This window comes from Polyodon spathula, chromosome 19 (genome assembly GCF_017654505.1).
Source record: "Polyodon spathula isolate WHYD16114869_AA chromosome 19, ASM1765450v1, whole genome shotgun sequence".
NCBI lineage: Eukaryota > Metazoa > Chordata > Actinopteri > Acipenseriformes > Polyodontidae > Polyodon > Polyodon spathula.
The window spans coordinates 19681203-19693720 of NC_054552.1; the positions used below are offsets into that span (position 1 = coordinate 19681203).

General features: G+C 37.1%; 1 protein-coding gene across 1 annotated transcript in view; it reads left to right on the forward strand.

Moving 5' to 3' along the window:
* The window catches only part of LOC121294518 (leucine-rich repeat-containing protein 49-like), a 115146-nt gene that overhangs the window by 83483 nt on the left and 19145 nt on the right, over positions 1–12518 (forward strand). Inside the window, exons 6-8 of the mRNA XM_041218313.1 lie at positions 7118–7355; positions 10041–10220; positions 11080–11189. Coding sequence (XP_041074247.1) covers positions 7118–7355; positions 10041–10220; positions 11080–11189 — 528 coding nt within the window. The remainder of the gene's footprint in view (positions 1–7117; positions 7356–10040; positions 10221–11079; positions 11190–12518) is intronic.

Consider the following 12518-nt stretch of genomic DNA (forward strand, 5'->3'; position numbering starts at 1 on the left):
ACAGCACATTCGCCAAAACAAGAGACAAACAAAACGGACTAACACTACACAAAACACGGTGAGCAGATATTTTAACTTTACGTTATTATTTGATTATTTATTACCTCCGTCTCCAATCCCGTTCTCCACTCACCAAACACCCAACCCAGAGTGGGTGAAAACATGCAGATTGCTAATCGAGACTCGATTAGCAATCAATCATTAAATCGGAGTCGCGTTACAACTGCACGTGAATTAATAAAGTGCAATTCCCTGTGCTCACATATTATTACATTTTACTTGCACATGAAGTGCTGTGCAATTCTCGTGCCTAAATACAAATATACATTTTAAACACTTGTGTTACACAGACCCATTTATATCCTGTGTACCAATGACTATACACCAACACAAAATACTCACAGGGGCGGGCACTTTGCCACAACATGTCATTGACATTATTAGCAGCTATAAAACCTCTTGATGTGTGCCTTCTGCTTTTAAATCTCTAGCAGGGTCCCAGTATGTGGATTTAGTCCAGGAGAGCGGGACCTATTTCCATGTCCAGTACTCATTGTGGATGTGGAACTCTGATTTTCCATGTTTTAAAATAATAAAGACAGAAACAATAAATTCAGCTCTAAACTTTGCTAATAGTCAAAAGAAATGTGTTGTTTAAATGTGCATGCACACAACAGTAAGAAGACCTAATACATAAATACATATCCCACTGCAGTGTCACTCATCAGTGTAGCACGCTTTTGTGTTCCACTAGGTCAGCATTTGATGGGTGATTTCGGGTCTTTAAAAAGTCAAAAAGGAAGCACATACTGTTTACCATCAATTGATACAGATTGTAAATACATTAGCAAGACAATATAACTATTATAGCATATACTTATCTACCTTATATAAAATGAAATATTTTGAACAATCAAGAGAATACAACCACCAATGTTTGTACCAATTGCATTTATGTTTCACGGCAATTTTAAACTTGCCTTAATAGCAATGCTGCAACACTGCCTCACAATCACCATGGAATCAGTTTTTAGCAAGAAATTCCACTGAACTGCAGATGCTGCATCTTTCACAGTTCTGCCAATCTGTGTCATATTGTGGGCAGTGATACAGTGCTTGAGTGTTTCTGACTCTTTATACCAGGACCTATAATATCTTTAAGAAAAGCTGTTGCACTGGAGTGTGAGTGTGCTTGTCTGGCTCATTACTGCGATAATCTCATCAGTAATAGGCATCCCTCCTGGCTTGTGTCCAGAAAGCTCATCTAGCAGGCTGTAGACTAGCCAAGGGAGTTAACTGACAGATAGCCCGTCATAGGCAGTGTGGTCCAGTGCTTGTAACCAGGTGGTCATCGGTTTAAATCCCACCTCTGCCGTTGACTGACTCACTGTGTGACCCTGAGCAAGTCACGTAACCTCCTTGTGCTCCATCCTGCGAATGAGATGTTAAATCAATGTCTTATTGTAAGTGACTCTGCATATAATTCACAGTTCACATCTCTGTAAAGCACTTTGTGATGGTGGTCCACTATGAAAGGTGTTATATAAAAATTCAGATATTATTATATTATTATTATTATTATTATTATTATAGAGCTGTATCCTCAGCATAGTAGGCCTGCATAAATGGTGAGAGGAATCCTGAGGATGGAGACACAGATTGTCATGCATGTCCATGACTTTTCATGAAGAGAATCATGTATTCTGGGGTCTGCATGTATTACTTTATACAGTCAGCCTATGGTGCAAAATAAGTTACATTTTACATGAATGTATACTGTGATTTCTTTCTTTATACCTTGAGCAGTATCTGTCTGCATGTTTTTCATACAAGGTGTAAATTCCCCAGGTATATAGTGAGAATGTTACGGCCTTCCACAAACTCACCGGAGCCCCAGAGGTGATTGGAGCCAATACTTATCAATATTTTTTTGAATGGTGACTGTCAAGCTTGGTACCAGTTTTGAAAGTCATTATAGTGGAACCCCCTTCTCGGAGATACAATGAAACAAAGATATCTCAGAGCAGCATAAAGGAAATCCATCGTGGTAGATACAGTGAAACACAGATATCTCAGGGCAGCATGAGAAACATTCATCGTGGGAGGTACAGTGAAACACAGATATCTCAGAGCAGCATGAGGAACATTCATTTCCATGTATTAAAATCACATACTTCTCACTTCAGAGGATTCAATGCACATTATAATTTTTTTATTATTTATTTATTTATTTATTTATTTTTATAGTTAAACAAAATATTAGATGAAAAATATACAATGATTCAATATTCATTGCCACAGCTACATCTCCAGTCAGTATTTATAGCCTTTATTTATCATCCAATCTTCCAAGTAAACTTATCTGAAAAAAGGCATAAAATCAAATGAATAGAGGTTGTGGCAGTGAGGAACATAAGTAATGATCCTTGGCTATTTTTAGTCACATGGGGTCTTGTCTTGAGCTCATTGTTGAGGTATGCTAAGTAATGTGTTTAAACAGCACCCTGTGTATACCCAGCCTTGTCCCTGGCGTCAATTCAGGGTTACAGACCCCTCGGTGTATCCTATAATTGCTCACAGTGTTCAGTTTCCACTCACAGTCTAACATCTTTGAACTGGATGCAAAGGTGTGGAATTGTGACAGCTTTAACCAGTCATGTGTCAAATCATTTTCAAATTACACTAAATAGTTTCTTAACCGTGTTGACTTTTTGATCTCAGGATGGAAATTTATTGTGATGGTCCGTGATGATTAAAATCTCCTAATAAGCAAAATGTCCGTTATATCGGCATTAGTAATACTGTACTAAAATCATACCAGACACTCCTCTTAAATTTGTACACAATTCCTTTTAATATAATTTCAAAGGGACTGGGCAAATCAGAGTTGACTTTATCAGGGATTTACCAATAAGATGGCAAAACAAGCATGAAAAACACAGACACCTTGTTTATTGTTCAACTCAAATGCAGAATATTACTGCAGCGTTCATACAATTTCCATTCAATCCAGGAAAATCCATTGCCATGTATTGAAATCACAAGTTACTTCTCACTTCAGAGGACTCTTAGCTGAAAAACATACCACAATTCAATGTTGGCCACAACTACATCTCCAGTCAGTATTACACAGCAGTCTACCTGACAAACTCTATTTGTAGTCTTGTCTATGAACTTGGTAATCCCTCTCACATATGCATACTGTGCTGATTTTATTTTTTGTTCTACACACTTTTTCATCATTAGACAATTTATTTCCAATAAGGGCTGTTTTCAGACAACTAAATAATATTTACTCTCAGAATTAGATATTTCTTCATACACTTAACCAATCCTACAGTTAAGAGTTTCTTCGCTGGGGACTCCTGTGGGTTAGGGAGGCAAAACCGGCATGGACTGCTTCTCCTCATCACACTAGAGTGGACCCTACTGGCTAGGAGCATTGTGAGCTCAAACAGTCATCTGTAGAACTGGTCTGTGCCCTTCAAAGAATGGTAACTCGCCTATATCTGCTTTGAGTTTCTGTGTGTAAAGAGGCAATTGGCTTGGTTGTGGGACAGGAGGATGACCACTGACCTTGTTTCTCCTGAGCTGTGGGAAGAATTGCAGTGTGTAAGGAAAAAATCTGAGGGAAATATAACTGCACGTATACACCAAGAAAAAGCGCAGCAATGTGTAGTACATAGGAATCATGTTGATTTTACCCACCATAAAGGAGTTTTAGAAAACATTTTAAACATATTAAAATAGTTTTCTTAGTATTGTAGTACCTTACCATCACTACCTCTGGTTCCCATGGGAACAACTGTGTAAAAACACAACATGAATGCCTTCGAGTGGCAGATTTTATTCTCAAGCATTAATCAAGTTATTTTATTGTGGAGATAACCATGTGTTGGCACGGAATCAGGCAGCTGACAGGCTGTCTCAGAAAATTCTTGCGCTCCAATAAATGTTGCTACTTAAGGTATTAGGGTCCTGTTTTCCTCAGCAAGTTTTTGGACTCCAGCCAGCCTGTTTGGGAGGCCTGCTTTCTTCTGCTCTGCTCTGATTGAATCACAATGATATCTGGTATCAGACACAGAGGGGTATGAACTGGTGGCTCCAGATATACAGTGGCACCAAACTCTGTTCTGGCAGTTACGCTAAGTTTTGAATCTGTAGTGTGTCGTAAAGTGTATTAAAGAGCATGCTGAAGCACAGAGAGGTATGATGTGTATTAAAAACATTGTAAATCCATTGTATAACCATGGGAAAACTGTTAAATTAGTGTGCAGATTTTTCAGTGGTAGACTTTTATAAGGGTATTGCTTTGTTAAATACTTGATTTTAATGTGGATGCTATTAGGAATGCAACCATAATACAATATATTCAGTAATCATAATATCAGTATTGACAGATTCATAGATTAAATGTAATGTCTATTTAAAAATATATTTTTTTGTTTAAATTACTGGATGAACTGTAAAAAAATAATTGTACTTTTTAATTGGATAATGTGTCATCTGCATTATATTGCTTTCAGTTATAGTCTTCATCTAACACATGACAAAGGATCCAAATGAAAAGCAGAAACCTACCAAAATAAGCATTTGTTCCAGCTTACAGAATTAAATGCAGGCTAAGATACAGGATCAACTCAAATGTCCATAAGTTAGTATTGATGTCGGAAAAAAAAAAAAAAACCTCTTTTAGCATTTTACCACCTGCCAATAACGTCACATTTTGTTGAATTACAAATAATCTATGCATAGTTTTACAAACAAACTTTTTTATTCAAAGCTGTAGTGGTTAAACTGACACTGTTATAGGATGAGGAGGTTAAATATCAGCAAAACTTGCAAAGAAAATGTACAAAATTAAATGTACTGGTTGCATAAGTATTCAGCCCCTTAAGTTAGTACTTGGTAGAAGCACCTTTTGCAGCAATTACTGCTATGAGTCTTTTTGGATAGGTCTCTACTAGCTTTGCACAGTAGGACGGTGAAATGTTTGCCCATTCTTCATGGGAAATTTGCTCCAGTTCTGATAAGTTTGTTGAGGATCGTCGATGGACTGCAATCTTCAAGTCTCGCCATAAATTTTTGATTGGATTCAAGTCAGGACTTTGCCTGGGCCACTCAAGAACATTAATTCTCTTCTTGTTCAACCACTCCAGTGTAGCTGACTCAAACATATTTTCCTCAAGGATTCGCCTGTACTTTGCACCATCCACCAGATCAAGACCCTGTCATGGCCAGCCCAATCTCCAGACCTGAACCCCATTGATAACCTCTGGAATGTGATCAAGAGGAAGATGGATGGTCACAAGCCATCAAAAAAATCCGAGCTGCTTGAATTTTTGCGCCAGGAGTGGCATAAAGTCACCCAACATCAATGTGAAAGACTGGTGGAGAGCATGCCTAGGCGCATGAAAGCTGTGCTTGAAAATCAGGATTATTCCACCAAATATTGATTAAAACATGTCTTAAACATTGTTAAAACATTAGTATTGTGTTGTTTAAAAATGAATCTGAACCTATTTTCTTTGCATTATTGGAGGTCTGACAACACTCCATCTTTTTTGTTATTTTGACCAGTTGTCATTTTCTGCAAATAAATGCTCTAAATGACAATATTTTTATTTGGAATTTGGGAGAAATGTTGTCAGTAGTTTATAGAATAAAACAAAAATGTTCATTTTACCCAAACACATACCTATAAATAGTAAAACCAGAGAAACTGATAATTTTGCAGTGGTCTCTTAATTTTTTCCAGAGCTGTATATATATATATATATATATATATATATATATATATATATATATATATATATATATATTATTGTGGAAGGTCGCTCTCCTCCCAGGGTCTTTCCCAGCACTGTTTTATCAACCAAGACCACAGGTGTTTGATTTTTAATGTGCTGCGCACCTGTTATTTTCACACAACAATTAAAAATAAACAAAACAAAACCTAGCTCTACTCAAGCACTAACTAGACATATAGGAACCTCACTTCACACAAGACAGCTAAATGGTTTCCCTGTAAAACAAAACACAATTACACAAAATAAACTTTGCAGTAATACGTTTGCAAAGTAACACAGAATACCATTTCTTGTAATGGTTCACAATTGTTGCAATGTGTGTAATGTATAATTTTTTTCACATTTTTTTTTTCACTCAGAAAAGAATCACCAGAAAATCAGCCTTTGTTATCTAATCTGATTTCCAGATGGCATGTTACTTATTAAATACATGTACAATACACTGTGGAACAGAAATGAATAGACATGTACAAATGTACTGAATTGTTTTTACAAACAGGGTATTTAAGTACTAACTTGTATTTGGTTTACAAGTTCTTACAAGCTTTACATATCTGTTGTTTTTAGACTGATGTACAGTTAGTTCTAAAAAAAAAAAAAATCTATCCATGTGGTCTGAAACTATAGGCCAGTACTGTTTATCAAGATCTAGAAACACATGCTGTGTCAATAGGGTGGAAGTCATTATTGACAGCAAAGATGATACTGCTTCAAAGGCTGCAGCTAAATCGTTTTACCAGAATAGCTTTAGAGCCATCTCTTTTGAAACTTGTGTGAAACACATATTTGCAGTCGTAGATAATAATGCGCTGTCTATAACCACGCCTTTGTAACAGCTGTATTACCCATTGTAAATGAAACAAGGAAATACTTTTACAATGCCCTAGTGATCGGATAGACTTTGTTTTATATCCTGTCACAGTATCTGCATTTTGTACAGTTCTTTCTGCTTAGCTCATTATTGATTAAGTTATGATGTCCTTTTTGAACCTCGGGTCTGCTAATATTAATTTTCTGTTTTAGTCATCACATCCTGGGGATGCTTTAAAACTTCAATTTTAAGCATCTGTGCAGCCTCAAAACATGTCTTCTTTCCAAGTTCATCTGGTACACAAAAGTGTAACCATTAACCTGTTCATCTGCAGCACTCAAAAGTGCCGGAATGTGATGATTGAAACATTAAAATAAAAAATACAAACTTCTAAACAAGAAAAATACATTAGCAAAGATAACTGTGGTATTTGATACCTGTACAAAAGTTATTTTTGAAGCCCTCATTACTAAAGCTCTGTGTGTGTTGTTTCCAGATCCTCAGAGGGGGCGGGGGGCCCCAGTGTGCAATGTCTGTCCATGTTGGACTCACACCTGGCAGAGCTGGATGGTGAAACACTGAGGCTGTTTGGTTTTGGGGCTCTGGAGGCACTGGAGCGAGGTTGGGGGGTGCAGACTGCGAGCGCCGTGACCGCCATCTCCTTTCGCTACATTGAGTATGACGCCATCGCGCCCACGCTGCCCCGCATATGCGTCAAGTTCCCTAATTTAACGGTAGGTGAGCGGCAACTGATAACAAAAGGAATCGGGCATAAGATAAAACTTTAGCATACTTTCTAGAGTTTAAATTTATCTATAGAGTTATATATCAGCCACTCCATGCAAGTGACGGGTGAAATTATATTTGCGCATGATCACATCCATACTGTAGACTTAGGGGGGGTTCTGCAATTAGGTGACAGGCCTAGAACTATTTAGGCAGACTTCTGGGGAACACTAATGGAAAAGTAAGGCTGTAAATATATGTTAGATAGAGGATATATAGTCTAGTTCTCTTGTTGAAAGTTGTACACCTTGTTTTAGTCCAAATTTAAAGGAATACAATTGCAAACAAATAGTAGCTACTCCAAACTAATTCACCTGCTACAACTAAATCATTCTTGCTAGTTTTAATTGTTCTTGTTAGTTTTAATCGTTCTTGCTAATTCTTATATCCCAGAGATATAAGCAGGTCCCCCATGAGAACCTCTCTTTGTTTTTCAGCTGATCTCTTGTGGGCTATTTTATGTGAAATCATCGCATTTACTGGCTGAATGCAACCCAAAGATGTTAGAAATCAGTAGAAAGTACTAGCTAGTCAAAATATGAATGCCTGGTGCTTTTGAAATACAATGTATATGATACTCTTTGAGTTCAGCAGTCAAATTGAATCAGCTATGCTGTTTGCAAAGAACCTGCAGCTGCAATCCATTTGTCTGTACCTGCCCTGTGTTGATTTTCTTTGTTGATTTTTTTTCAAAATGTTCTCTATCATGACGGAACTGTACTATTTTGATAGATATTGTTTACTATATAAAATTACATTCATAATGATTTTAATCAATGTTGTTACGATGCTCTCAGTACTGAATCACCCCCCTCAGCAAAGAAACAATTAAGTCAATTTAATGAAGCCTTTCATGCAATTCACACTCCCTTTACTTATTGAAAAGCAATTCACTTGTGCTTTAGAGGTGATTTAAAAAACCCGACATGAAGTGTCCTGGAAATTGGGACCAAGGGACTACCCTAAGCTCGGCATTGTTCCTGCAATATTTTCTCTACCAAAGACCAATACAATATGTTTCTAGTTAGTTCCCCACTGGGGCTTTTTGCATCATCAATGTGAAGATAAGAGAGTGAAGCTAATTTGATTATTAGTGTCATCTTTAACTTCTCTGTAATGAAAAAAAAAAAATCCATCAGACTCATTGCATCTTGTTAGATGCAGCAATTAACTCAACAAGCCAATCACAAAGCAATTATAAGCAGGGAAGCTCTCACATTTGTAGAAGGTGAAACACAACTTTATATTGTCCTTTTTAATCAGTTACACACTCTTCCCTCATTTTCTTTGTAAAATGCTACTCTTCAACCTATATTTTCACTGTGATAAACTTTGTGTATCCTGCCTTGCCTACACTGTGAAAAAATAAACACACTGTTTACTGGGTGTTATTGATGGTACCTTTTGCCTGCTCATTGCGATGTGTTTGATATATGAACAGTGTAGCAACATCATCCTTTTAAAAAAGACACAGGCTATTCTATTGTTGTTGTACAGAGCCTGGTTTTTGCTTAGTACTGTAGTTATTATTATATTTATCTCTCTGTGGACCAAAATGTTTCCGATGGTCCTCATATCATTCAATCTCTGCTATAGGAGTCTAATAAAGGTCTATCCCATGTTCCACACAAACAGTAATTTTCACAGACAAATGGAATTGCCTTTTAAGCAATTTAAGAGAAGTAGGATGAATTACATCACACATTTAGAAAAATGTTTTTAACCCTTTGCAACACAAAAAGAACGTTTGCTGTGCCATGGTAAAATTGCACTTTTATATCGTTCTATTAAAAAAACAATTGTGAAAGCCTTTTACAACAAGTTATTAATATATTCTAATGTAAGATAAAGGCAATGCGGTCCAGTGCTTTTATGACTGTATGTGTTGGTGGTATATACAACAAATTACAATGTGTATTTTATATCTTTACTAGGGGTTATACTTACTGTTTTCGGTAATGTCTCCTGTAGATTCCCGAAAAATAATCCTCAAATGAACCATTGTCCAGATGTATTTTAAGCCTACCTCCATTTCATTTCATTTCATTTCAGCTTCCCAAAGAGATTACAGCAGGACCACTACATGGCCAGATAGAGACAGTGTGTTTTTTATATAAGCAACATTTGTTTTTTTTTTAGGTTGTACAAGGTCACAACCTATATTACCTTTATATATATATATATATATATATATATATATATATATATATATATATATATATATATATATATTTCTGTTTTGATAAATAATAATAATAATAATAATAATAATAATAATAATAATAATAATAATAATAATAACTTACATTTCAAGAATGGTCACATTAAACACATTGTTATATATTCATTTTTTTGTTGTTGCTGATTTTGCTTTAGTGAATTCAATTTTTTTCTTGATGATGAGGTCCATTACAAGGGAAAAATGATCAGTAATAAATGTAATCATATATTTAAGCATGCAAAAATATGATTTGGAAATACTGTAACCAGAAAGTTCTATTTTCCTCTAAACTATTTTACATTGAATGGTACAGAATACATTCAGCTAGAGTCTTGGACCCCTTGTATTGTTTCTCCTCGCTCGTATCTACAGCAGTCTGATTGGTTCTGTGTTTGAATCTTTCTCTCGGCAGCACTTGATCTTCTCTGAGACCAATGTCCACCGGCTGTCCCAGCTGGCCGCTGTGGCTCAGGTCCGGCGGCTTGACCAGCTGACTGTCCACCCTGAGGGGAACCCAGTGGTCAGCTTGGCGCTCTGGAGGTCCTTCGCCATCTTCCGGCTCGGCCACTTGCAGAGTATCAACGGGGAGGAGGTACGGCACGGCAAGCCTGGGCTTCACAAGTCACTCTTACAGTCCAGCTTCTTAATTAACCTCTTACCATCTATAAACACTAAAATCATGTACATTCAGTGATACATGTTTCCACTAGAAGTTTTTTTCAATGTCCTTGAGAAACTAAATCAATTCAATGGCAAATGTTTAGACTACAGTGCACTTCGTTTATAAGAATCACAACCGCCCCTGATGATTTGATTCTTATAAGCGGACCGATATGATTACAATTAGCACAATCGCGCCTCCATTATGTGCCAAGATCAGATTGAGTTGAGCTCAAAATGTGGCCTGCAGCTAGTTGATTCAATAGCTGCCAGTGAAAATAAATAGCATTAAAGTGCCTTTAAAGTGTACACACCTGAAAGCAAAGCTGATTGAAATGCATTGGAACACCTATCGTATAGCTATCCTATGGGGCATTGTAAAAAAATGTATTAAGTCAATATGAGGGTAGCGTGCTGGTATTGGTCCTGAGGGCTATATATCAATGGCAGATTTTTGCTGGCAGGTCACAGTATGTCTTCAAGACATTCAAAAAGTCTTTCTTTGTCAGTCTTTGTCTTTGAATGTATTTAATTTATTGTAGTATTTATACATTATTGCATGATGCTTAATAGTTATGGATGATATTCTTACTATACAATCCTGCTAATAGGTAAATGCTCTTTAGTATTAGGGAGTTCCTGTACGTGAGATAAGCAAATGTGCTTGTATGCAATATCGTGCGAGTGCAATATTTTATCTGTGAAGACACAAACACTACACGGCATTGTGTAAAAAAGGTGTCCATGTCTATGAACTTGCCACCCCTGTAATGCTGTGTTTGTGCCTGTAGGTCACCATGAATGACATGATAATGGCAGAAAGGCTGTTTGGAACTCTGGCTCACGTCGCTGCTGCTGAAACTCCACACTATCGCCTGCTCCTGCTGCTGGGAGAATCCAGGTAAGGGTTTGTGGCAAAGTGGTTGATAGTGTGCAGGTGCAGATGATTAAAGAACAGACAGACAATTGTAATTCAGGTGAAAAGGTTTGTTTTGTTTAGTCCAGTGCCTGACGGCAAAACAAACAGTAAATAATAATGGAGGTAAGTAATACGGCGACATGTATTACTTAATTTATAATCCCTGTGTTGCCCCGCAAATAATAATCCTGTTTTTATTATACACCCACACAAACCACAAATCACATATACAAGTCTGTTAGTGCATGAATTGGTGCTAGTGGTGCAAATAGTTTTATTTGTGATACAGGTGCAGTGCTGTTCCAGGATTGTCCTGGCCTCTGGCGACAGCTCTGGAACATGTTAGCTTTTAAGTGGTAACACATAACAAATAGACAGAACAAACCAAACACTCACGATTATTCAATAACAATACAGGTTCTTCTGGGTTACTTAATACCAACCAAAGCAAAGGAACAGATACATCGCTTCAACCCCTATTCATACCATCACTCATTACCCCTTGATAAATGATTGCAGCCACTCCTCTAATCCGCAGCTGCCAGATTATTTACCTTCCAGGTCAATGAGTGCACTGAAGCTCCGTCTCTTTTCTACATGACTGACTTCCTTTTAACCCTCGGAACAAAGTGTCGGCTCAAGTAGTCCAGAGTATTCTGTTCCCATTACTTCAGAACATAAGAAAGTTTACAAAAGAGAGGAGGCCATTTGGCCCATCTTGTTATTTGGTTGTTAGTAGCTTATTGATCCTAGAGTCTCATCGAGCAGCTTCTTGAAGGATCCCAGGGTGTCAGCTTCAACAACATTACTGGGAAGTTGGTTCCAGACCCTCACAATTCTCTGTGTAAAAAAGTGCCTCCTATTTTCTGTTCTGAATGCCCCCTTTGTCTAATCTCCATTTGTGACCCCTGGTCCTTGTTCTTTTTTCAGGTCGAAAAAGTCCATTGGGTTGACATTGTCAATACCTTTTAGAATTTTGAATGCTTGTATCAGATCACTGCATAGTCTTCTTTGTTCAAGACTGAATAGATTCAATTATTTTAGCCTGTCTGCATATGACATGCCTTTTAAACCCAGAATAATTCTGGTCGGTCTTCTTTGCACTCTTTCTAGAGGAGCAATATCCTTTTTTCTGGTCACGAGGTGACCAGAACTGAACACAATATTCTAGATGAGGTCTTACTAGTGTATAGTACAGTTTTAACATTACTACCCTTGATTTAAATTCAACACTTTTCATGATATATCCAAGCATCTTGTTGGCCTTTTTTATAGCTTCCCCACATTGTCTAGATGAAGACATTTCTGAGT